The sequence below is a fragment of the Panthera uncia genome (assembly GCF_023721935.1).
Source record: "Panthera uncia isolate 11264 chromosome E2 unlocalized genomic scaffold, Puncia_PCG_1.0 HiC_scaffold_20, whole genome shotgun sequence".
Lineage (NCBI taxonomy): Eukaryota > Metazoa > Chordata > Mammalia > Carnivora > Felidae > Panthera > Panthera uncia.
In genome coordinates, this window is record NW_026057589.1 from 7,540,912 (window position 1) to 7,565,694 (window position 24,783).

At 42.0% G+C, this 24,783-nt stretch overlaps 1 protein-coding gene across 3 annotated transcripts in view; it reads left to right on the plus strand.

The window, feature by feature from the left end:
- Positions 1-21,469, plus strand: part of CTCF (CCCTC-binding factor) — a 47,430-nt gene extending 25,961 nt beyond the window's left edge. For 2 of the 3 annotated variants that reach the window (XM_049622945.1, XM_049622946.1), the window contains 10 exons: positions 1,008-1,797; positions 2,167-2,337; positions 5,833-5,966; positions 7,344-7,464; positions 8,150-8,299; positions 12,689-12,849; positions 13,383-13,565; positions 14,113-14,248; positions 18,605-18,766; positions 19,951-21,469. In XM_049622945.1, coding sequence (XP_049478902.1) covers positions 1,017-1,797; positions 2,167-2,337; positions 5,833-5,966; positions 7,344-7,464; positions 8,150-8,299; positions 12,689-12,849; positions 13,383-13,565; positions 14,113-14,248; positions 18,605-18,766; positions 19,951-20,135 — 2,184 coding nt within the window. In that variant the 5' untranslated portion in view covers positions 1,008-1,016 and the 3' untranslated portion in view covers positions 20,136-21,469. The remainder of the gene's footprint in view (positions 1-1,007; positions 1,798-2,166; positions 2,338-5,832; positions 5,967-7,343; positions 7,465-8,149; positions 8,300-12,688; positions 12,850-13,382; positions 13,566-14,112; positions 14,249-18,604; positions 18,767-19,950) is intronic. The other variant, XM_049622947.1, reaches the window with a different exon arrangement.
- Positions 21,470-24,783: the final 3,314 nt, after the last annotated feature.

Below are 24,783 nucleotides of genomic sequence, written 5' to 3' on the forward strand. Positions count from 1 at the left end.
CTCCAAAAAAACAGTGAGAAAACACTATGACGTGGAATATTTTCTAAGGTAGAATTTAGCTAAAAATAGCAAGGCCCTCTGCCAGTGTTTTTATTAATAGATACAGGAAATGTATAAGATGTAAACTAGATTTGTTAATAATTCTTTAGTATCACCAAATACCCAGAGTTGGAAAAAAAAATACCCAGAGTTAAATCTAATTGTCTCATGTCATATTTTTTTAAATCATTTGTTGGTTGGAATCAGGATCCAGAGAAGATCCATATGTTGTGATTGACTGTTGGATTTTTGTTTTGTTTTTGTTTTTGCTTTTTCTTTTTGTTTGTTTGTTTTTGGATTGCTATGTTTTCTTAAATCTCTTACGTCTATCAGGGTTTCTCAACCTCAGCACTATTGACATTTGTGAACCAATAATTCTTCATTGTAGGGACTGAACCTGTGCATAACAGAAGATTTAGTAGCACCTCTGGCCTCTACCCCTAGATGCTAGTAGCATACCCACCCAGTAGTGACAACCAGAAATGTCACCAGGCCTTGCCAGATGTCCCCTGAGGGCAAAGTCACCCTAGGTCCAGAACCACTGAGGTGTAGATTCTTCCTCTATCCTTCCCATTTTTTGTGTTGGTGATTTATTTGCAGAAGAAACTGGGTGGTTAATCCTGCAGTTTCCTTCAGTCTGGATTTCACTGAGTCATCCCTGTAGTGTAATTTAACATACTCTGTCACCAATTTCCTGTTAATTGGTGGTTGGATCTAGAGGCTTGATTAGTTTTGGATTTTTTGTTTTGTTTATTAACAAGATTGCTTCATATATAGGTTGTTCTTCCATCAGGAGGCTCATAATATCTGTTTTGTCTTTTTGTCATATTAACAACTGTTGATTTCCTAATTCACTTGCCAAGGGTCATTTTGTTTTAAAATGTATTTATTTTCATTTGGACAAATTTTACTTTAAATGACAATCTGTGAAATAAATAAATAACAACCTGTGTTCTCCCTTACTAAAGGAAGGGGAAATGGAAGGTGAGGCGGTTGAAGCCATTGTGGAAGAGTCTGAAACTTTCATTAAAGGAAAGGAAAGAAAGACTTACCAGCGACGCCGGGAAGGTGGCCAGGAAGAAGATACTTGCCACCTACCCCAGAACCAGACTGATGGGGGTGAGGTGGTCCAGGATGTCAATAACAGTGTGCAGATGGTAATGATGGAACAGCTGGATCCTACCCTTCTTCAGATGAAGACTGAAGTAATGGAGGGTACAGTCGCTCCAGAAGCAGAGGCTGCTGTGGACGATACCCAGATCATAACCTTACAGGTTGTAAATATGGAGGAACAGCCCATAAACATAGGAGAGCTTCAGCTTGTCCAAGTACCTGTTCCTGTGACTGTACCTGTTGCTACCACTTCAGTAGAAGAACTTCAGGGGGCTTATGAGAATGAAGTGTCTAAAGAGGGTCTTGCAGAAAGCGAACCCATGATATGTCACACCTTACCTTTGCCTGAAGGGTTTCAAGTGGTGAAAGTAGGGGCCAATGGAGAGGTGGAGACGCTAGAGCAAGGGGAACTTCCACCTCAAGAAGATCCTAGTTGGCAAAAAGACCCAGATTATCAGCCGCCAGCCAAAAAAACAAAGAAAACCAAAAAGAGCAAACTGCGTTACACAGAGGAGGGCAAAGATGTGGATGTGTCTGTCTACGATTTTGAGGAAGAGCAGCAGGAGGGTCTGCTATCAGAGGTTAATGCAGAGAAAGTGGTTGGTAACATGAAGCCTCCAAAACCAACAAAAATTAAAAAGAAAGGTAAAATTAGTTTATCCATTAAACTCTCATAAAGTCATTTTGGGATAAAGCATATATAACACGGTGTACGCAAATTATTTTAAAGTAAATGGATTTTTTTTTTTTTTTTTTTTTTTTTAAAGATCATGAGGTGGGTACCAATCCTTTTAACCAGTCTAAAAGAGGTTTTTCCAAATTGAGTACTTTTTAAGTCCTGAAGAAGACAAAGAAGTAAATCTATTAGTGGCATGAAATAATTCTGATTTAATATGACTTAAATTGGATTTAGTTTAAAAAAGCTAATGAAATTTATTTGTAGAAATTTAACATTAGGGTTAAACTTAACACTTTGAAACCCTGGAACAAGTAAGTGTTTTATTTTGCATATAGGTGTAAAGAAGACATTCCAGTGTGAGCTTTGCAGTTACACATGTCCGCGGCGTTCAAATTTGGATCGTCACATGAAAAGTCACACTGATGAGAGACCACACAAGTGCCATCTCTGTGGCAGGGCATTCAGAACAGTCACCCTCCTGAGGAATCACCTTAACACACACACAGGTGCTGGATATGAATGTTGGGGGCTGCAGCATAGCAAAGTTTAAAACTTGGGTTTTAAGTATCCTCAAAACTGGTTCCAGTGGGAAGTTAAAGAAGAACAACTTTTGTTCTTTCTTATGCTGGTTTGTTTGTTTTAAATGTTTATTTTTGAGAGAGAACGTGAGTGGGAGAGGAGCAGAGAGGGAGGGAGACACAGAATCCAAAGCAGGCTCTAGGCTCTGAGCTGTCAGCGGAGAGCCCGACGCAGGGCTTGAACTCATGAGCCATGAGATCATGACCTGAGCCGAAGTTGGACACTCAACCGACTGAGCCACGCATGCGCCCCATTTCTTATGCTGTTTTGTAATCCTGATTTATTATAAGCAGATGAATTTATAGGCAAATGTAAAGAAAATTTAGTGGAAAATAATCCAAATTATATAAGGATAGTGATCCAGAAAAGCTGATCTATGATAGTTAATCTGTAGTATTTCCTGAAGAACCTCACCATTGCATTGCTAAGGTTTTAACATCAGTGACAAAGAATGACCCTGAAAATTCCCAGGCAACAATTGCCAGGCACTGTAAGGACAAACATTAGAAATAGCAACAAAATCCTACCTTGGTAAAAACCATGGTTTCTGGTTGTTTCGCCTCAACAAAGGTAAGTAATTCAGAATTGCAGAATGGAAAGTTAAAGGCATTATTCTAGCAATCCAAACATTTCTTCATTTGTGCTCCATATATACTTTAATATTCTAGTATTAGCTTTGTGTTGGCTATGGTTAGGTTCCAGGCATCATTAAAGTTGGAGGGACAGTGTGCTGGAGCTCTCTTTAGGGTCTTTTCTGGGCTTTTTGCTCTTTCCGTTTTGGCATTTGGCTGCAAGTGCTAATAGAAACTTCTCTCACATGGTTCTTCATGCAGAGTAGATTTCCTCTCCAGATTCTCCACCTAATATGGCTCTTGTTTTTGATTGATGTACTGGTTGTTTGTTGAGCATGATCAAGTTGAGTTTGCCCTGTAAGCAGTATGCTGTGCATTAGTATATGTTTTGCTAATATGACCTGGTCACTTTTCATTGTCCCTGCTTTCTACTCAGACACTTGATGATATGATGTATTTAGTAGTTTGAAAACACTACGAAAGTGCATATGACTGGATAAAAATATATGGCCCCATAATAGGACCTCCTAAAATGGGAATGCTTGATGTAGACTGTGTGTGTCATGGTCTAGTCCTCAGCTTTGAAAATAAGAGTGTGGTATGTCTGGTGCTCAGAGCTAATTTGGCAGCACTAATTCATACTAATCAAACCCTCAGCGGTCAGATGCATACCAGAAAATCAGTTTACAGTGAGGAATACACCTTTTCATTTTCTGGATGCAGTTGTATTGCTTTCTAGGGGACACTCTTACCTATATTGAGATGATGTAGCAACTGACAGGTGACTTGGTGAGCATGGGCCCTGAGCATAGGGACATAAGCAGCCAGGTGGTGCAACTCAATGAAAATCTCTGTTGCACAGCAGTGTCTCTTCTTCCCTAATTGCCATGCTGTGTCTACCAGTAGCAGGCCTCTTTCTGTCCCCTAGATAGTACTAGGTAAACATTAGAAATTCTTGGTTTTCAATTCACTTTGTCCTAAGAGAAATGGATCCTGCTTTCCTCCTCTCATTAATTGTTGTTCTACTTACCTATCTGTGCTGCCAGACTATATTTTTCATAGAGAGAACTCTATCCTTCACTCCTACATCCTTAGTGGTACTAAAGAAGCAAAATGAACATGTGAACATTCATTGGAATTTCTTGGAATTTTTCATTACTGTCATACTTTAATCACACTTCCTCTTGTGGGTTCTCTCAATCTCAGAATCATTTCTGCAGGTGGGTAGTCCTATTCTTTGCATTGTAATTCTTCTTAATACCACTCTCAGGGGAAGTCTTCCTTTGGTTTTGGTGTTTGGGGTTACCTTGTTGTCACCCCTTACCTGCAGTGCATAATTACAAATGGTTCCCAGTTTTTGAGTAGTGGTTTATGAAAACAGCACTGTTTTCTGCTGTCAGCTTATCTCTTTATTGTCATTATTACCTGGGCATATTTCCAATGCTATATTTAGAATATAAAGGGACTAGAAAAGATCCATTAAAGTAATCAATCAGTTATGTTATGGGTCTACTATGTGGGAACATATTAAAAACAGTAAGAGTCTTCCTTAAAAAAAAAAAAAAGTAAGGGTCACCTCGGTGGCTCAGTCAGTTAAGCATCTAACTTGATTTCAGCTCAGATCATGATCTCACAGTTCATGAGGTCAAGTCCCACGTCAGGCTCTGTGCTGACAGCATGGAGCCTGCTTGGGATTCTTCCCCCACCCCCACCCCACCCCCCCGGCTCATGTGCACACATGCCTTCTCTCTCTCTCTCTCTCTCTCTCTCAAAAATAAATAAACATTAAAAAATTAAGAAATGTAAGTTTCCTTCAGTAAAAGGAAAAAAGAAAAAAATGTATTAGTTTGTAAAAATGTTTAAATATTCTACGAATTGACATTCAGATCACATAGTATTAGACATTGGATGTTGGAAAGTGATCTGTTCAGGGGTGTCAGGCTGGCTCAGTCAGTAGAGCATATGACTCTTGGTCTTGGGTTGTGAGTTCAAGCCCCATGTTGGGCATAGAGCCTACTAAAAAATAAATGATCTATTTAAATCACATAAAAGGCAGTACTACTTTTTAAAGCCTTTGATAAATTTCTAGATTTATCAAAACAAATTTATATAGAAAACAAGCTATTACATATGTGAGGTTTTTTTGTTTTTTAAGAAAAAAGTATCAATATGGACAGCCCTTTGGCCCTGTGTATAGTCACAATATAGTAAGATTTGATATGCAAAGGAATCTTGGGTCAAGTAACTATTAATTCTGTGGCCTGTACTTGACAGAACATTGAAGTTTATTTATTTAATTTTCTAATGTTTATTTTTGAGAGACCGAGCACAAGAGGGGGAGGGACAGAGAGATATGGAGACATAGAATCCAAGCTGTCAGCACAGAGCATGACGCGGGGCTCAAACTCACTAACCGTGAGATCATGACCTGAGCCAAAGTCAGACACTCAACTGACCGAGCTACCCTGGCTCCCCACAACATTGAAGTTTAAAAGATGTTCTCTATTTTTTTTTTTTTAACCAAGAGTTGAAGCAGACTTGTGTTTTTATTAACTTTTGATCCATAGTGATCCGAATTTATAAACTAGGGATAAAAAAGATTTTGTATTCAAAAGCATCACTCACATGGGTAATTAAGAGAAACTAAATGTTTGGCACATGTTTCCAGTATTCTGGGGTTACTGTTAGAAAGTCGACCAAGCCCTCCCATAGCTTTTGGAGCTACTCTCAGGCTGGTACAAGATTGTTGAGATGACCAGAGTTCAACATCATGCAGTTTTGTGTCACATGTTGAACTGTCATTAATTGTGCCCTTGATCTTGTCTTCCTTTTATAACTTACTTTCCCTAGGTACTCGTCCTCACAAGTGCCCAGACTGTGACATGGCCTTTGTGACTAGTGGAGAATTGGTGCGGCATCGTCGTTATAAACACACCCATGAGAAGCCATTTAAGTGTTCCATGTGCGATTACGCCAGTGTAGAAGTAAGTGTTCAGCTCCTTGTTGGTTCCTATCTTAAGACCATGATTCTAGTATAAGGATAAAAACTAACCAAACTGACTTAAGATGAGATAGAAAATCTTACCAGATTATTAACACTCCCACTCCCTTTCCCCGGCACCAAAAACAAAAAAAAACTGTCATGAGTGTGAAAGATTTACCCATTTTAAAAAAAAAGCATTAGTTCCACATGTTATTACAGATACGTTCTACCAAACATTAAAGAAATAAATAACTGCACCTAGAGTATTTAAAAATAGAAAATTTTATCTCCTTTACTATTTGAGGTTATACTGTTACCAAAACTGAGTAAGAATGCTACCAAAAACAAAAGGGTATCTTTTTCTCACAGAAAAATTAAATTACTAAGTAAAATTATTAACCAAATTTAGTAATATATTATAAAAATAAGTGATTATGAGATAGACTATATCTAAAATGCCAGGGTAGTTGAACATGAAGAAATTACTGGTTTGTGCTATATTGAGAGGTTAAAGAAAACCATATGATCATTTCTATAGATGACTGAAAAACTAAAATTCATTATTTATTACCATTTAAAGTCCTAGCAAGTTAAGAGTAGAAGAAAATGGCTTTACTATAAGGAGTGTATACCAGAAACCTATAGTCAATCCATCCTAGTTAACTCTGAAATATTGGGAGTATTCCCATTAAAATTTGGAACAAGACATCTCTTCTTACCGTTACTGTATCAAAATTGTATTGGAAATCCTAGCTAAATAAGAAATGAATTATAAATGGAAAAACAAAAAATGGTATTTGTGGCAGACATATTTGCTTACATAGAACATCCAAGAGTATTAGCTGAAAACTTAAAACAGAGTCCATTTGGATGGCCAGATATAAGACAAATACACAGAAGTCAGTAACTTTATATGATCGATAGTAGGAAACAGGTTTACATTCTAATAGTAAAATCATTTAGGGGTAAACTGAACAAAAAAAAATCTGATACCTCTGTATCTGTGAGGAAATTATCTGTAAATAAGCATAGATTATTTAAACTATTAAGGAAAATTTCAAAAGTGGAAACATATATAGAAATAGATAAAATAGGATAATACACCCCCCATGAATCTATCCCCCAGCTTAAATAGTTACATAATAACCAATCTTGACTCATCTGTGCCCCATCCATTTGTTTACCCTTTTCCTTTGGACTATGATACGGATTTGAGAGACAAAGGTTACAAGTAATGAGGAAGAAATATTATATTTTAGGCTTTTTCTGTATTGTGAACTTCAGTGCCCAAAAGCTAAGCTTTTGTGCCTAACCCACAGCACTCACATTACAATCAATGTTAACAGAAGTAAGAAGTTTGATTGCTCTCGTGTTTCAGGTCAGCAAATTAAAACGTCACATTCGCTCTCATACTGGAGAGCGTCCATTCCAGTGCAGCTTGTGCAGTTATGCCAGCAGGGACACATACAAGCTGAAGAGGCACATGAGAACGCATTCAGGTAGGACATCTTCCCTTGTTGTGTTGATGAGCTGCTTTTCAGTGGATTCCATGGGACCCTGTGAACCACCTCACGCCCCTATTCTTTACCTGAATGGAAGCTAGCATGAAAGTAATGGAATTAACAGATGCTTTTCTGGAATATCTTCTGAATTCATTGCTCTGAATATACATTGGAGAATGGAAAGTTTCACTATTAGAAGTCGTCTGGGTCGAATCCCTAATTAGCTCATTCAGTTTTCCCCGTACTATCTTTTTCTAAAAAAGAAAATCTTGTAGGGGCGCCTGGCTGGCTCAGGTGATAGAGCACATGATTCTTGATCTCGGGGGTTGTGAGTTCGACCCCCACATTGGGTGTAGAGATAATTTAGAAAGAAAAGAAAAAGAAAAGAACTTGTAGGTCCTCCTGTCATCCATCTCCTGCCCCCCAAAGGCAAGCCTTGTCATAGGAACTGCTCTCTTTCTCATGTGAATGACTCTGGTAGAGCTGGCAGAGCAGGGGTGGCGGCAGCAGTTTAGGACTTTTCCATCTCTCAAGACAGGCGCAAGCCATGCAGTGGGCCTGAGCCCTCTGGGTAGTACCCAGAGATTCTCTGTAGCTTAGCTTTACTGCCTCCTGAATTACCCTCCAATTAAATGGTAATATTCATTTTGTCTAATTTGTTCATTCTCTATTTCCTTTTAAGGGGAAAAACCTTATGAATGTTATATTTGTCATGCTCGGTTTACCCAAAGTGGTACCATGAAGATGCACATTTTACAGAAGCACACAGAAAATGTGGCCAAATTTCACTGTCCCCACTGTGACACTGTCATAGCCCGAAAAAGTGATTTGGGTAAGTAAATGAAAAATGTTTCTGAGGATGTGCGAAAATATGAAGATCATAAATAACTTCCTTTTCTGATTCATATAAGCTTTGTGTATATGAATGGCCTGCCACTTAATAAAAGCCATTGCTGGGGCTCCTGCGTGGCTCAGTTAGTTAAGCATCTGACTTCGGCTCAGGTTGTGATCTCATGGTTTGGGAGTTCGAGCCCCGCATCGAGCTCTGCACTGATGGTAGATGTATTGCTCCTTGAATATTATTCTTCTAAATGTTTTTATATTTAGGTAAAATGCTATACTTTACAAAATATCTTTTACTTTAACTTTTCTTTTTGAGAGAGAGAGAGACCAAGTGTGAGTGGGGGAGGGGCAGAGACAGAGGGAGACACAGAATCCAAGGCAGGCTCCAGGCTCTCAACTGTTAGCATAGAGCCTAACACAGGGCTCTAACCCAGGAACTGTGAGATCACGACCTGAGCCGAAGTCGGACGCTTAACTGACTGAGCCACCCAGGTGCCCCAGCTTTGTTTTACTTTTTAACTCATTTGATCTTCACAACAACCATATGAAGTTACCAAGGCATATGTATTTTAGTATTATAGGTGATAAACTTGATGCTCCAACAGGTATCTTGAGCAGAGCTGCTACACAACACAGCTTATAATGGCAAGCTGGTCTTGAGTGCTCTTAAGAGCCTCTAGTTCCACTGAGGAACATAGAAGTACTTGGGTCATATCAGGAGCATACTGAGCCATAGCATAAACATGCCCTATCTTTCTGCAACATTGGTTTTACTCAAAGATTTTATGTAAAGTTCTATAATTTAGCTGGTGTCTTAAATCATTTTTGTATTAACATGACCATATTGAACAAAATGCAGACTAGCGCACATTTTTTCAAGTTGTAAGATTTTTAATTTTTTTAACATCTAACATTCATTTTTAAGATGAAACCACAAGTTTGAAGCAGAGGACTTTGGGCTCCACATAAGACCCATGTGTCATGTGTTCGTCCTACTCTGCTGTTAAGAGGACTTTGTTGGAAAGATGTAAGAGGCACTGTCCTCTGATAAATGAGTGAGTTTTTCTATTCTTATGGTACAGAAACCAAAATCTAAATTAATAATATCTCATGGCAATGTGTGTGAGCTACTAGGCCACTGTCTGGATTATTCAAAAAACATTTTAATGTTTATTTTTGAGAGAGACAGCATGAGTTGGGGAGGGGCGGAGAGAGAGGGAGACACAGAATCTGAAGTAGGCTTCAGGCTCTGAGCTGTCAGCACAGAGCCCGACGCGGGGCTCAAACCCAGGAACTGTGAGATCATGATCTGAGCCGAAGTCAGACATTCCACTGACTGAGCTACCCAGGCACCCCCTGGATTATTCAATTTTTTAAAATTACTCACTTTTATGATATAAATAAATATGTTGGATGTTTTATACTTGCATGATACCCCTTAGGCCCTACATAATTGCCTAGGAGCTGTCAAATAATAGTTATTTCCCAAAACCAGTCCCAAAGAAGTTTGTGTTCCCTCTTCAAAGCAGGCCTGATTTCACACTAATATGCCATAATTAAAATTTATCACTTTGTAGGGCACCTAGGTGGCTCAGTCGGTTAAGCATCCGACTCTTGATTTTGGCTCAGGTCAGGATCTCACAGTTCATGGGTTCAAGCCCTGAAAAAGTAAGGATCGAAACTCCCAAATTCCTGTTATCAAATCTGTAAGCCAGTGTGCATTCATCTTCTCATTTCTCATTTGCTGCAAGAGAGTTGGCATCACTCCTCCTGTTGGTGGCCTGTCCTTTTGCCTTAGTCTTGATCCTACTGTCTTGTCTTCTTTGCAGCTTTTATACCATCCTGTACCACCTCCTTACCCTCATCTTCACACTTTCTTTCCTGTCTTTCCCCTCAACTCTAAACACGCTTACATTTCTCCTGTCTTAAAAAAAAAAAAAAAAAAGAAAAAGTATTGGGGGCGCCTGGGTGGCTCATTCGGTTGGGTATCCAACTCTTGGTTTCGACTCAGGTCATGATCTCACGGTTTATGAGTTCAAGCCCTGTGTTGGGCTCTGCACTGACTGGAGCCTGCTTGGGATTCTCGCTCTCTCCCTCTCTCAAAATAAGTAAATTAAAAGAACTTTTTTTTGAAGATTAAAAGAAAAGAAAAAGTCTTAGGGTGCCTGGGTGGTTCAGTTGGTTTAAGTTACTGACTCTTGATTTTGGCTCAAGTCATGATCTCAGTGGTCATGGGATTGAGCCCCACGTTTTGAAGCCCGCTTGGGATTCTCTCTCCCTCTCTCCTTTGCCCCCTCCCCTGCTCACATCCTCTCTCACTCAAAATAAATAAATAAACATTGAAAAAGGAAAAGAACAGGTTTTCCTCCTCTAGGTTTGACTTTTTTTTTATAGTCTCTAGTTTTTCCTGTTAGAACATAATTTGGGGGTGGGGCACCTGGGTGGTTCAGTTGGTTGAGCGACCGACTTCGGCTCAGGTCATGATCTCACAGTTTGTGAGTTCGAGCCCCGAGTCGGGCTCTGTGCTGATAGCTCAGAGCCTGGAGCCTGCTTCTGATTCTGTGTCTCCCTCTCTCTCTGCCCCTCCCCCACTCATGCTCTGTCTCTCTCTGTCTCAGAAATAAATAAACATTAAAAAAATAATTTAAAAAAAGCATAATTTGGGGGTGACTGGGTCGCTCAGTCGGTTAAGTGATCGACTTTGGCTCAGGTCATGATCTCACTGGTTTGTGGGTTCAAGCCCCACATCAGGCTCTGTGCTGACAGCTCACAGCCTGGAGCCTGTTTCAGATTCTGTGTTTCCCTCTCTCTCTGACCCTCCCCCACTCACGCTCTCTCTGTCTCAAAAATAAACATTTAAAAAAAAATTTTAAACAAAATTTGGAAATTTTTGTACACAGAAACTTCCTTTTTTTAATTTAGTTTTTGTGATAAGAACACTTAAATAAGACCTACCTTCTTAGAAAATTTTTTTTCCTTCTTAGAAAATGTTTAATATGTAATAACAGTATTACATGGTGGGAATTCAGGGCACCTGGCTGGCTCAGTCAGTAGAGTATGCAACTTGATCTCAGGGTTGTTAAGTTCGAGCCCCACGTTAGGTATAGAGATTACTTAAAAATACAGTCTTTAAAAAAATTTAACTATGGGAATTACGCTGTACAGTAGATCTCTAGGAGTCATCTTTGGTTCATTTATTTTATTTTTTTATGTTATTTGGGTGTTTAGGTTTGACTCTTGTCTCTTTCTCTGCCAGCCCTCATAAAGAATTCTGTCCCTCACAGTATTCCCTTCCTCAGCTCCTAATTTCCGTCCCATATGACTTATACCCTATTGTGTAAAGTGACTCTTCCTAAGATCAGTAAGAACACCGCATTGCTGAATGCAGGGAGCATTCTACTTCCCATGTCTCTTGATCTCTTAAGAGTGTTCTTCATAGTGGATTGTGCCATCCTCCTTAAAACACTTTCTTCCTTGGCTTCCGTGGCACTATAGCTTGTTATCTGTCTTCTCTGTTCCTTCTCAGCCTTCCGTTGTTTTAACCTCTTTTCCTCCCACTAGCATTACCTGTTAGATTTTTTTTTAAGTTTATTTATTTATTTTGAGAGAGAGAACCAGCAGAGGAGAGGGAGAGAGAGGGAGACAGAAGATCCAAACGAGGCTCTGTGCTGACAGCAGAGAGCCCAACGTGGGGCTTGAACCCACAAACCATGAGATTATGACCTGAGCCAAAGTCAGATGCTCAACCAACTGAGCCACCCAGGCACCCCTTACCTATTTGATTTTTTTTTTTTTTTTTTACCTAATAGATTTCTTAAAGCAAGACCCTAACTCTTCTTTTTCATTCTTTTTGCCTTAGTGATTTCATCAGCTCCCATGGTGTAACTCAAATCCTAACAACTCCAGTTCATACTCTGAATCTTTCCTTTGAGCTAGGCTTATCTAGCCCTTGCCATACCTATCCCTACTTGGATATCATTGGCATCTCAAATTTGACATATCTAGAACTGAAGGTCTGAAAGTCCCCTCAACCCCCTTTCCCCAAAACAAACAAAGGGCTTCAGCCCTTTTCCACTGTTCCTTGTCTCAGCAAATGGTTATACCACCTACTTGATTTTCGAATCCAGGAACCTGGAGATCGTCTCTGACACCTACCTTCTTCCTTGCTCTGTATTTGGTCACTAAATCCTGTTGATTTCACTTCCTGAGTCTCTCATCAGTTCTCCCTGCTCCTTCCAGGCCACCATCTTCTCTCACCTGTCTCTCTCCTCCTTTTAATTCATTTTCAGTACAGCAGCCAGAGTAATTATTTTAAGAAGGAGAAAAAATGTTGTTTGTGGTTTCACAAGTTAGACTGGGCTTTGTGTTTTGTTTTCAGGTGTCCACTTGCGAAAGCAGCATTCCTATATTGAGCAAGGCAAGAAATGTCGATACTGCGATGCTGTGTTTCATGAGCGCTATGCCCTCATACAGCATCAGAAGTCACACAAGAACGAGAAGCGCTTTAAGTGTGATCAGTGTGATTACGCTTGCAGACAGGTAGAGACTTTCATAGTTAGAAAGCAGTTGATTCCCTGTCAGTGTCAGGTTTTATCCGAGGGTTTTTATATTCCTTGTATGATGGCTGTTTTTAAGGATGATATTTTCAGACTGATGTATGAGGAATGTCACCAAAGGTTTCACTCATCAATTTTATCATCTCAGTCCCCAGCTGATGTTTTATTCTGTCATAGCTTACCTCCCCCTCAGGCCAAATACTGGCTGCTTTCTCAGAACTGAGGGAATTAAGTCCAGGACTTGAGAAAAGAGAAGAATCTGTTCCTGGGGCCTATTGGTTGGGGGAGATCAAGACAAGCAGCCCAGGAGTGGGGAGCATATCTATACTAGAATTGATGGAAGCAGTTTTATACCCCAGTAAAGACAACTTTATCCTCTGGACAGGTAGTTTTGAGCCTAGATCCTTCAGAGAGAAAGGCCTGTCAACCACATGCATGTAGGTTGTGGCTAGTATAGCAGCCCTGTGACAGGCTCTGAGGCCTCCCCCCCCCCCCCCCCCCCCCACCTTCTTTCAGGAGAGGCACATGATCATGCACAAGCGCACCCACACCGGGGAGAAGCCTTATGCCTGCAGCCACTGCGACAAGACCTTCCGCCAGAAGCAGCTCCTTGACATGCACTTCAAACGTTATCATGACCCCAACTTTGTCCCTGCAGCCTTTGTCTGTTCTAAGTGTGGGAAAACATTTACACGCCGGGTAAGAGTCAGAACTTTATTTCCCTTGTTGTGGTTCTTAATACCATGTTCTTGATTTTCCACTGAGGTTATAAGCACAGAGATGCCTTATCATTTGGAAAGGGCCACTCATCCCCACCTCCAGGTTCTCTGTGCATGTGTGAACCCTTCTGCTGAAGGGGAACTCAGTATCTGTGAATAGATCTGTCCTGGATCTTCCCTTAGAGCCATTCTGTACAGGACAGGGAGCTGGTCTGATCTCCCTTGTTCCTCTTGTCTGCAGGCTGCTGAGCCCCTGTTCAGAGGATGCAGCCTCCTCTTCTGACGGACTTTTCTTTGTCTCCCTCTCGCTCCCTTCCTTTCCCCCCTCTCTCTCCCCCCTCCAGAGGGAGGCCATTTCCCCTGAATGAGGAGAATATGTTTAGAATGTGCTTAGTAACACATACTAGAACATTTGGACTTAATATGGTTACCCCAAATTTTTATTTATTAAGCTAAAATAAGAGAACATCTAATTCTGATATCAACTTTTTTAGTAATATGAATGAAGGTTTTATTTCTTTTGTTAGAATACCATGGCAAGACATGCTGATAATTGTGCTGGTCCAGATGGCGTAGAAGGGGAAAATGGAGGGGAAACAAAGAAGAGTAAACGTGGAAGAAAAAGAAAGATGCGTTCTAAAAAAGAAGACTCCTCTGACAGTGGTGAGTACCTTGTTTCTTGATTTAGTTACACATAGAGATTTTGGTGCCCAGCTGCCAGTACATTTATGTAGGATGTGCTGGGATATAGAGATAGGCCAATCACTCTTACTTTCTGTAACCTCTAGTCTTCCTAATGTGTGTATGGTTTTTTGTGGGGGTTTTTTTTGTTTTGTTTGTTTTTGTTTTTTGGGGGTTTTTTTTGTTTGTTTGTTTTTGAGGGAAAGAGAGCTGGGGAGGGGCAGAGAGAGGAGAGAGAAAATCCCAAACAGACTCCACACTGTCAGCGCAGAGCCTGATGCGGGGCTTGATCCCATGAAACTTGAGATCATGACCTGAGTTGAAACCGAGAGCGGACGCTTAACCAACTGAGCCACCTAGGCGCCGCCCTAATGTGTATATTTTTACAGCAGCAGTTAGTATGTTTCTGGGGCCATTTTTTTTTCTCCTGGTATTCCACTGCTTGATAATGTCTTATATGTTACATGTTCAGTTAAAGCCAAAGCAAAATTAATATCTTGACTCAGTTTACTCAGATTAGTAATATTCTAAGGCCAGCAGAGTTTCTTTTCTATGTTCATAACTTTTACATTTAGGAAGCTGGTCTAGATTTGAGCAATGAATCTAATGGACGTGAAGAAGGTTGCTTAAGCATCTTGACCAACTTCTGGTTTGACTGCCTGTGTCAGCCTAGCCTTGAGATGTGTTGATCAGATCCATGAAGGTCAGCCTTTCTCTTCCTACCTTAATCTCTGAATTTTAAAATGTAACACTTTGCCTATTTTCCTACCGTTGATGCTTTCTGGGGTGTTTTTGCCTTTCTAGTCATGAAATCCAGGTGCTCTGGTATGGTTTTGAGGTGCTAGAGTCATGAAGAGGGAGGGAGAACAAGAGTGTCGGTAACATAGGAGTCACATTTGATTGTACACACTTTTTCATGGTGGTAGGCTTTTTCAATGTGGATACTTGGACTACTGGCCAAGTAGTTGAGAAAGCACATTTGTGACTAAAGATTTAAGTTTTTTATGGTAAAAGATGTATGTAAATGGGTTTTGTTTTGGGGAATACACTACCCCAGAAGCACCATCGGACTGGAAAGATTATAGATGGCGCCTTAATGTGTTTCTAAGGCTCTTCATTTTGTCTTTTGCATGCTTGTTAGAAGTAATGGGGAGCGGGGGCAGCTGGGTGGCTCAGTTAATCATCTGACTTTTGGTTTTGGCTCAGGTTGTGATCTCACAGTTTGTGGGTTTAAACCCCACATCAGGCTCCACACCGACAGTGCAGAGCCTGCTTGCTTGGGATTCTCTCTCTGCCCCTTCCCCACTCAGTGTGCACGCGCATGCGTGCGCTCTCAAAATAAACAAACTTGGGGGGGAGAAGCTTCAGTAGTAATGGGGAGGGATTGAAATTTTTGAAGGTTGAACATGTTTGAGAACTTCAGTGACTTTATTGATTTTATCTAAAACTTATGAAAGTACTGATTTTTTATATTTAGAGCTGTAACAAGGTCCTTTTTAGTTTTTGTGTATTTTGTATATTTTAATAAAGCCTTTACTTTTCTATTTAGAACTTTTCTGAGAGATTATTCATCCAGTAAGCATAAGAGTAATTTATTTTTTGCTGTCTTTTCTAGAAATCTATTTTAAGCATTATCTTCATCACTGGGTTTTAAGTAAACATGCCTCCTTTAAAATGTCGGTTTGCTTTAATCTTTATAAAAGCATACCACCCTCAGGGCGCCTGGGTGGCTCAGGCGGTTAAGCGTCCGACTTCAGCTCAGGTCACCATCTCGCGCTCCGTGAGTTCGAGCCCCGCGTCGGGCTCTGGGCTGATGGCTCAGAGCCTGGAGCCTGCTTCCAATTCTGTGTGTCTCTCTCTCTCTGACCCTCCCCCGTTCATGCTCTGTCTCTCTCTGTCTCAAAAATAAATAAACTTAAAAAAAAAAATTAAAAAAAAAAAAAAGCATACCACCCTTGGGGCACCTGGGTGGCTCAGTCAGTTGAGTGTCCAACTCTTGATTTCGGCTCAGGTCATGCTATAACAGTTTGTGAGTTTGAGCTCCGCATCGGGCTCTACGCTGACAGTGTGGGGATTCTCTCTCTCCCTCTCTCACTTCCCCTCCTCTGCTCACACACTCTCTCTCTCTCTAAAATAAATAAATAAACATCGGGGCGCCTGGATGGCTCAGTTGGTTAGGCATCGGATTTCGGCTTAGGTCACAATCTCACCGTTCCCGAGTTCCAGCCCCACATCGGGCTCTGTGTTGACAGCTCTGAGCCTGGAACCTGCTTCAGATTCTGTCTCCCTCTCTCTCTCTCTGCCCCTCCCCTCTTCCCCCACAGTCTCTCTCTCTCTCAAAAATAAAATAAACATTAAAAAAAATTACAAATAAATAAACATGAAAAAACAAAAACCTCACACCACTCTTTACTGAGAATCTTTGTGGGACCCCTTTGTTTGGCTAAGAAATGAATGAATGGACTGTTGGGAGAAGCCAGGGGAAGTCACAGGCTCCAAATGCCACCAGAGATCCATGGGTAACCTTGAGCTCAAGGATGTCTGTAAGTGCTTCTAGTTGCAGAGCCTCCTTCTGCCACAGACGTTGGCCCTTAGTCTTCTTGGTGATGTGCACCATCATCCTCACTCCCTAATTATGTTTCACCAGAGCATCTTTCAGCTAAAGATTTTACTGATGGTTCCCAGTAGATTTCTGCCATTCCTCCTTTGGCTTCTGCACTGCTGGCTTGTAGAGCACAGTTTGGGTCTGGGCCTTGTACCCAGTGTCTTTGTATCCCGCCCCCCCAGAAAGTCAGGGCCTTCCATCCCTTTGCTGACCAAGGCCACAGTCATATTTGTTCTCTCCCAGAAGTTCTGCCTGCAGAGATTAACCAGCAGAGTCTACTGCTATTTTCAAGGCTTTTTGCCAAAATCTCTCCAAGCCAATAAGCCTTTGACCCTATTAACCTTCTTTGTGTGGCTTTCTCCCCCAATTCTGAGTGAATTTGTTTGGTTTTCTAGGCATTATGCCAACTTAGGCAATAGGGGGCTTGAATAAGTTCAACAGGGAAGCATCTTGTTCTTGACACACTGCCACATACCAATGTATTCCCCACATTTTCACTTAGGATTTGACAAATAAGGCATTTTGTCCTGAAGATAAAGCATTTAGTCTTTGATTTCTAAATTTAAATGTCTGGACCCAGGGGAAGATTGTATAACCTGTGCTTCTGAGAGGAAGGCAGGGAAGGCGCTTTGTGTGCTGTGGTGAGTGGGGAGGGGCAGCAGGACAGCCCCAGACAGAGGCCAGAGGTGAATTCTGCCTGCTGCAGTTCAGCCGTGCCTTACAAATCACTTGGCTTCTCACTTTTTCTATAAAATGAGGGTAACACCTCTTATTAAATGAAGTAATGAAGCCTGAATGGAATAATGGAGAATTTAAAAACTGTGATCTGTGGTGTAAATAAGAGCTATGTCTGTGCTAGAGAGTAGAAGTTATAGAGCATGGTTACATGTGTTGTTAGTTCAGTCCTTTTGATCCTCAAATCACCAGTAAGTGTAGAAATCATACAAGGAAACTGGGATTCACTGTGGTAATTGTCCCTAGTAAGGGACACCTTACATACACCTAGTAAGATATGTGGGATTCAAAGCCATATCATCAGGCTCCTTGTCAGTATTCTTTCTATAATAGTCCTGTCTCCTTTTATGTGATCATGGAATCAGAGAGAAAATTAGAGAGTTAAGAATGACCCACTGAATCTGACATAGCTGGGAATTAAGTCCAAAAACTTGGCTTTAAAAAAAAAACACATCAATAATAGTCCTAAAAGAACTCTTCGCTGCTTATCCTAATAATAGGACGTCACAGTGCAATAGGAAGTTATGTCTTGCTCTCTGACACACACACACACCTTCCTCTCAGAGATAAGCAGGAGCACATCTTCAAGGGTCTGTCTCAGGCTAAGTGTCCTGCTTTGTCCTCATATAATAGAGGGAACGTATGTTTTCAGCTTAAACACTTTTTTTTTTGTCTATCTAGCATATGATGGAGTTGCCTGTTAAGAATTTGAAACTCAATATTCTGATGTCTACAGCTAAAAGAAAAAAGTAATATCCAGTCCATATAAAGTATGAATAGTAGTCTTCAAGCTGATTTGCTTATTAATTGGACCACAATACCAGTTTACTCTGTCAGTGTTGATAGCAAAAATCCTAGCAAAAGCATTTTTAAATGGATTTCTATTAAAATAAATACGTAACTAGACATAACAGAATATGTGATATGTGTGTGTCATATTTTTCTTCCACCATACTTCTTCTTGCCCCACCACCTGTTATTCCTGATTTCGTGAGAAGAAAATGCTGAGCCAGATCTGGATGACAATGAGGATGAGGAGGAGCCTGCTGTGGAAATTGAACCCGAGCCAGAGCCTCAGCCTGTGACCCCAGCCCCACCACCTGCCAAGAAGCGGAGAGGACGCCCCCCTGGCAGAACCAACCAGCCCAAACAGACCCAGCGTAAGTTACTTGTCTCAGTTCAGTAGGCTGGCATCCTCTCCCAGCATGTGGAGGAGCCAGATGGGTCCTTGTTTTGGGGAAAGATAGGAACTAAGCCATGAGAATAAGTTAAGGTCACACCCTGAACAAACTCTCAGGAAGCAGTTGTTTAGTTTTTACTGGGTAACACCTGAGGAAGATGCTAGAGGCCTCTTCTGCTTCAGTGAGAAGTCCAGAGTAGAAGGGTACTCGTGCTGTACAAGATAGGTACTGCTAATGTGGTAGGGGTTACAAGACCATCACAGTTAGAGTCAGCTGGCAAAATTGGTGTGGCAATGAATATAAAAGAGCTAAATTTTAAAGGATGTAGGGATAAAGCAATTTCTGTGCTGAGATTGTTCCTCCTAAGAATTCCAGGCCTTTGGATTCAAGTGCTCGCCTTCTGATTTAAGAGAGGACACAGAGGAGGTATTTAGCCTGTACCCCACATCACAAGTGGCAGTGGGCAGCAGTCCTGTATTGGACACTGCCCCCGTGACAGCAGGCTCTGGGGGACTCAGGTCTCTATTATACTCATTGCCTGGATACCTGAAAGCTGGTGGGGTTTTTTTCCTTAACAAATGCAAGATTTAATCTGTTTTTTTTTTTAACGTACTTCCTGAACCCCATGTATAGATGTCTGTCACAGGAGAGTGTGAGGTTGGTTAACTATAGGTCCTGGGAACCGCTTTGCCTACACATACTTGAGTGAAAAAACTGGTGGAGGGCCCTGGGTGTGGGAGACCTTCAGAATCAGGAATGGCATGTTCTCGCTAGAGGCGGGTCGCCTCTAACACAGTCCTGCATCACACACAGTGTGAGGTATTCTTCGTCATGTGCTGTCTGCATCTTTTGTCTATCTTGCATTGGTGTAAAGCTCAACTTTATGATATAAAGGAAAACTAAGGCTTATAATATGTAATTTGGGAGGCATATAAAGATGAATGTCTGCCTTTTGTTCACTGATGGTTTCTAGAGTATTGGGGATTTTTGAATGGCCACATTTTAGGTCATTGAGCCTTTTTTTTTTTAATTGGCTTTCTCTGTGTTCTTACTGAGGCTTTCCTACATTGCTGACATCCATTTAGTGTCAAGTCTGAAAGGACCCTTGCAATCCTCAGGGGCTTTAATGGAGCATTTGTTTTGTTCATGCTCTTTCTTGCCAGCAACAGCCATCATCCAGGTGGAAGACCAGAATACAGGTGCAATTGAGAACATTATAGTTGAAGTAAAAAAAGAGCCAGACGCCGAGCCCGTGGAAGGGGAGGAGGAGGAGGCCCAGCCAGCCGCCACAGACGCCCCCAACGGAGACCTCACGCCTGAGATGATCCTCAGCATGATGGACCGGTGATGGCAGGGCGTTGCTCATCGCCAGGACTGCTCTGGGCTGTGTTTAAACGGCCTGCATCTTAATTTTTCTCCCTCTTTCTTCTTTTGGCTTTGGGAAAAGCATCATTTTACACCATTTTACCAAACATACTGAGAACTAAAACTTCAAGGATGATGTTAGAAAAATGTGATTTAACTAGAACTTGCTGTTTGATGTTAGCAAATCATGGAATGTTCTGAGTCCCTGAGGGTTTACTGTGAAGTGCTGAGGACAGTGTTGATGCCTGACTGGTTTTCTTAGACGGAAACAGAGACATTGAACCCTCTCTCTTGGCTATGGTAAACCACTCCAGAATGGCCACCAGGTTTCCCAGAGTTCTAGGTCTTCTTCCCAGGAGAGTTTTTAATTGTAAATGCAGACTTGGGAAGGACTTACACTTTTAAACTGGTTTTTGCTTCTGCTTCTCCCTGACTCCCTTTGCTCGGAGCCAGCTGCACACCAGTAGTACGGCATGCTGCGATCGGTTTCTGTCCTGAAGGCTTTGCCTCTTTCTTGGCAGAGTTTCTGGTATGGTCAAGCTTGTAAATAACTTTTTTTACATTTTAATCTTTTCCATTAATTAAGAGGTTGAAAAGAAGTGCAGTGTAAGAAAACCCAGCATTTTAATTACTTGCAAATTAAGTCACCACAGACTCTGTAGTGTGTAAATGTTGACGAGGAATTGGATCACAATCATGTAGCAGAACGGCACCCAGACTACTGCCGCTAGTGATGGACACCCACGTGGAAGATCGGATTTCCAGCCCATGGAGCCAGCATTTGAACCTTGTACAATTAACTTTCAGTTATGATTTCCCATCCACATTTTCTTTGCTCTGTTCGTAGCTGAATTTTGTGTTTTATAACTCCTCTGTTCAAGCAGAAGGATGATTATGAGTGGGTCACAGCAGCCCTTAAAAGCTGGGCCAGAAAATTTCACTAGGTCAGTAATTTAAACTTTGGATCTGCAAAAAAAAAAAAAAAAAAAAAAAAAAAAAGGTAATAATAATGTGAAACAAAACCAACTAAAAAGTGATTCTTGCACATGAACTGTCACATGTTTAAAATGTGTTTTTTAGAGAGCCTCAGTCTTGCTGATTTCAAACACTTTTCTTCTGTGTATTGCTTTTAAAAGAGCCATCAGTTAGCTATCAAACTCTAGGTTGATGCATTTTGTACTTAGCTGTACTGTGTGATATTTTTCATTATTTTAGGACACCAACATGAGACCTGTAATAAAATATGTAATGGGGTTGAAAGCTGGGGAGGAGGACCTACTGCTGTACAGCTAATAAATCATAACGGATTAACAAGTGCTCCAGATACTCCGTCGTGTGTGATCTCTGCCTGATGGGGGCCCCACAGGGCCCACACTCCTGGCCTCAGGCAGTGCAGGCCTGGTCACCTTTCAGAGGCAAGTCCTGTACCACAGGATGGCCACTTCCTCCCTAGCACTTAGGAGATGATCTTGGTAAATGGTTGGATCGAGTGCATCCTGTCACAGGTTTTAACTCCCCAAAGGTGTGTGTGAGTAGCGAGGTGTGGATGGACTGCTATCAGCCCCCATGGTCCACCTTAGGAGTGGGTTCCTACGGCAGGGGTAACCACAGATGTTAGAGAAGGGGCTCATGGGAAGTTCTGCACTCTGGATCTCCGCTCACTGAGGGCTGGGCTCACTTGAGCCCAAGTGCAGGACAACAGAAGCTGGACCCAGTTTGCTCTAGAGAGGCTAATTTGGGAGGGGGAGACACATGTAGTCTAGTCACCAGGCTGCAGGAAGAGAGACTCAGATGGCGTAGCTTGTTAAGCACTGCAGGAGACAGGGTGGAAAGGGAGTTGGAATAGGAAGTTGATGCATTAGTGAAACATCTTGATGCTGCTGGCCGTTTCTGGGCAGATAGCTTTGGCAAACCCATTTTAGGTAAAATCTTCAGCCACTAATTATAGGGCTTTTAAACCAGAATCCCAAATTAGCGGTTTTCAGTGAGAAGTAACAAAAGTTGAGATGTGTGTGGCCTTTGGCTGCTCATACTGTCTACATAGACCCGTCTCCCAGGAAAACAGGTAGCTGAGGCCTCAAACTCTGAGACTTTCAGTCAGTTCCTTGGGTCGAAAGTTGTCAGAATATTGAGTCTCTGTCATGCATGGGCCAACCCTCGTGGGGGCCAGAGTACCCCCTTCCAGAATTGTTCCAGTGGCCATAGAGTTTTGTAAACTTTCTTGGTGTTTATGACAAAATCTCTGCAGAACAGTGAGGCCTTTATCTGTATTTTCAGCATAGCTTTTTCTCATTGTGTACATTCAAATTGAAAGTGTAAAGTATGTTTGGGATGGGGAGGGGGCAAGAAAAGTCACATTCTGATGGAAGAGACGCTGAAAAGTGATTCCTCATTGCATAGCCCATGATGTATCCTGTGTGAGTCCATTATATACATACAGCCTTATACTTAAAATATAAATCGGGACACCTGGGTGGCTCAGTTGGTTAAACTTCCAACTTTGGCTCCGGTCGTGACCTCACAGTTTATGAGTTTTGAGCCCCTCGTCAGGCTCTGAGCTGACATCAGAGCCTCTGCTTCAGATTCTCTGTCTCCCTCTCTGCCCTGCCCTGCTTGCTCTCTCTCAAAAATAAACATTTAAAAATAAATATAGGGGCGCCTGGGTGGCTCAGTCGTTAAGCGTCCAACTTTGGCCCAGGTCACGATCTCATAGTTCATGAGTTCGAGCCCCACGTCAGGCTCTGTGCTGACAGCTTGGAATCTGGAACCTGCTTCGGATTCTGTGTCTCCCTCTCTGCCCCTCCCCAGCTCATGCTCACATACTTGTCTGTCAAAAATAAATTTAAAAAAAATTAAATATATTTTTATTATATTTATATATAAACAAAGTACAGAAGCCAATTCTCATGGTTAGTCCTCACCAGAGAACTTTTGATGCGGAAGTTCTCTGACCTGTCTGCTGTTCCCCACTATTAAGCCAATAGCAAGTACTGGAGTAAAATATTCTCTTTCCACACCTGGGTTGGTACCACCCTCCCCTGCTGCCCAGCAAGGTGCCCAGCAAGCACCTGAGTCCTCTTGCCTTTGGTCAGGACCTAGCTGGTTTTTTTGTTTTTTTAACCATTTGTTTTTGGGAGAGTGCAAACAAGGGAGGAGCAGAATGAGGGGAACAGAGACTCTGAAGCGGGCTCTGCGCTGACAGGCTGAGAGCAGTGAGCCCAATGTGGGGCTCAAACTCATGAAACCACGAGATCATCACCTGAGCCGAAGTTGGAAGCTCAACCCGCTGAACCACACAGGCGCCCCAGGATCTAGTCTTTTAAAACCATCTGAAGGGAGACTTGTGGCAAACCTGGGAGGTGCAGCCTGGCCTGGCCTCATCCTGTGCTGCTGGAGCAGGCGGGGCTTATGCTTCCTTGTGAGCTTCAGCATTTCCTGAGCGCCCACGGAGTGTCACACCATCTAGAACACAGACAAGCTGAAGGGCCTGTCCCCTTCTCAGTCACTCAACATGTTAGAAGCTGAGTCCCATGTGTTCACTTGGTTTCTGATAGCAGTGTGGTAGTTTTGTCACTGCCGCCCTGATCTCCATGCTGATTCTGGTTTCAGCAGCCTGTACCCACCCCAACAGCACTCATCAGACAGGGGTAGATGCCACCAATGTGTTGCTGGCCTCGAGAGTCCCTTTTGGCAGACATTCCCTCTTCTTTTTTCTTATCCTAGTCCATTCTAAACAGAGAAGTCCCACTGAGGTGGGTTTTCTATTACGGAGTCCTGGGGTTGCCATGGCAGACTTGGCAGATGTGAGTATTCACTGAGTGCCAGGCACTGTTGTGAGCACTTAAAAAGCATTTAATCCTTATAGCAACACTTTGAGGCAAGTTAATAGCTCCAGCTTATGAAACAGGAAAGGAAGTCCGAAAAGGTTAAGTAACTTAGTGTGGAACAGCTGGAAAGAGTTGGGAGTCAGGACTTAAATTCAGGCAGTCGGCCTTTAGAAGCAGCATTCTTGTACCACTTGGTCACGCTTCAAGTGCAAGAGACCTACTGAGTTCTCCCCCTAAAAGCAACTTGTGGGTTCTATGTGGTCTTAGAAGGAATCCTAGATCTTAAACCAAACTCTTCTTTCAAACTGGGAGACGGCAGAGTAGGACTATCTCTTGCCTCTGTTTGCAGAAACTCTCAGCAACTTCTCCCGCTGTATCCTCCCATCAACCCTAGTCAGCCCTGTGCTTTCACACCATTGGCCTTTTGCTTGAGGGTAGGCTTTGCCCAAGCTGCTACTGTTCAGTTTCTACTGCCACTTTGTGTCAATCTTTGGTAGAGATGAGATTTTGTTAGGTGAGGGGGTGGAGGTGGGGGTGGGGTGGCGGGATGATCAGGTGACTGGAGGATGTTTCCACTTATCTCCAAGCCCTGAAGTGGGGAGGGATAGCTAAATGGGAATGAGACCAAGGCACCCTGCTCAGCATCCCTCATCTACTTTCAAGATTATTTCTTTCACCTCTGCCTGGCTGAGCTGTGGGCAGGGCAGAGGGCTGTTCCTAATAAGTGGAGTTTAATTGGATTGTAATGGAAGAAAAAAACAGTAATTCTTTTCCTGTGAACCCTCCAGAATCTAGGTCCCTGGT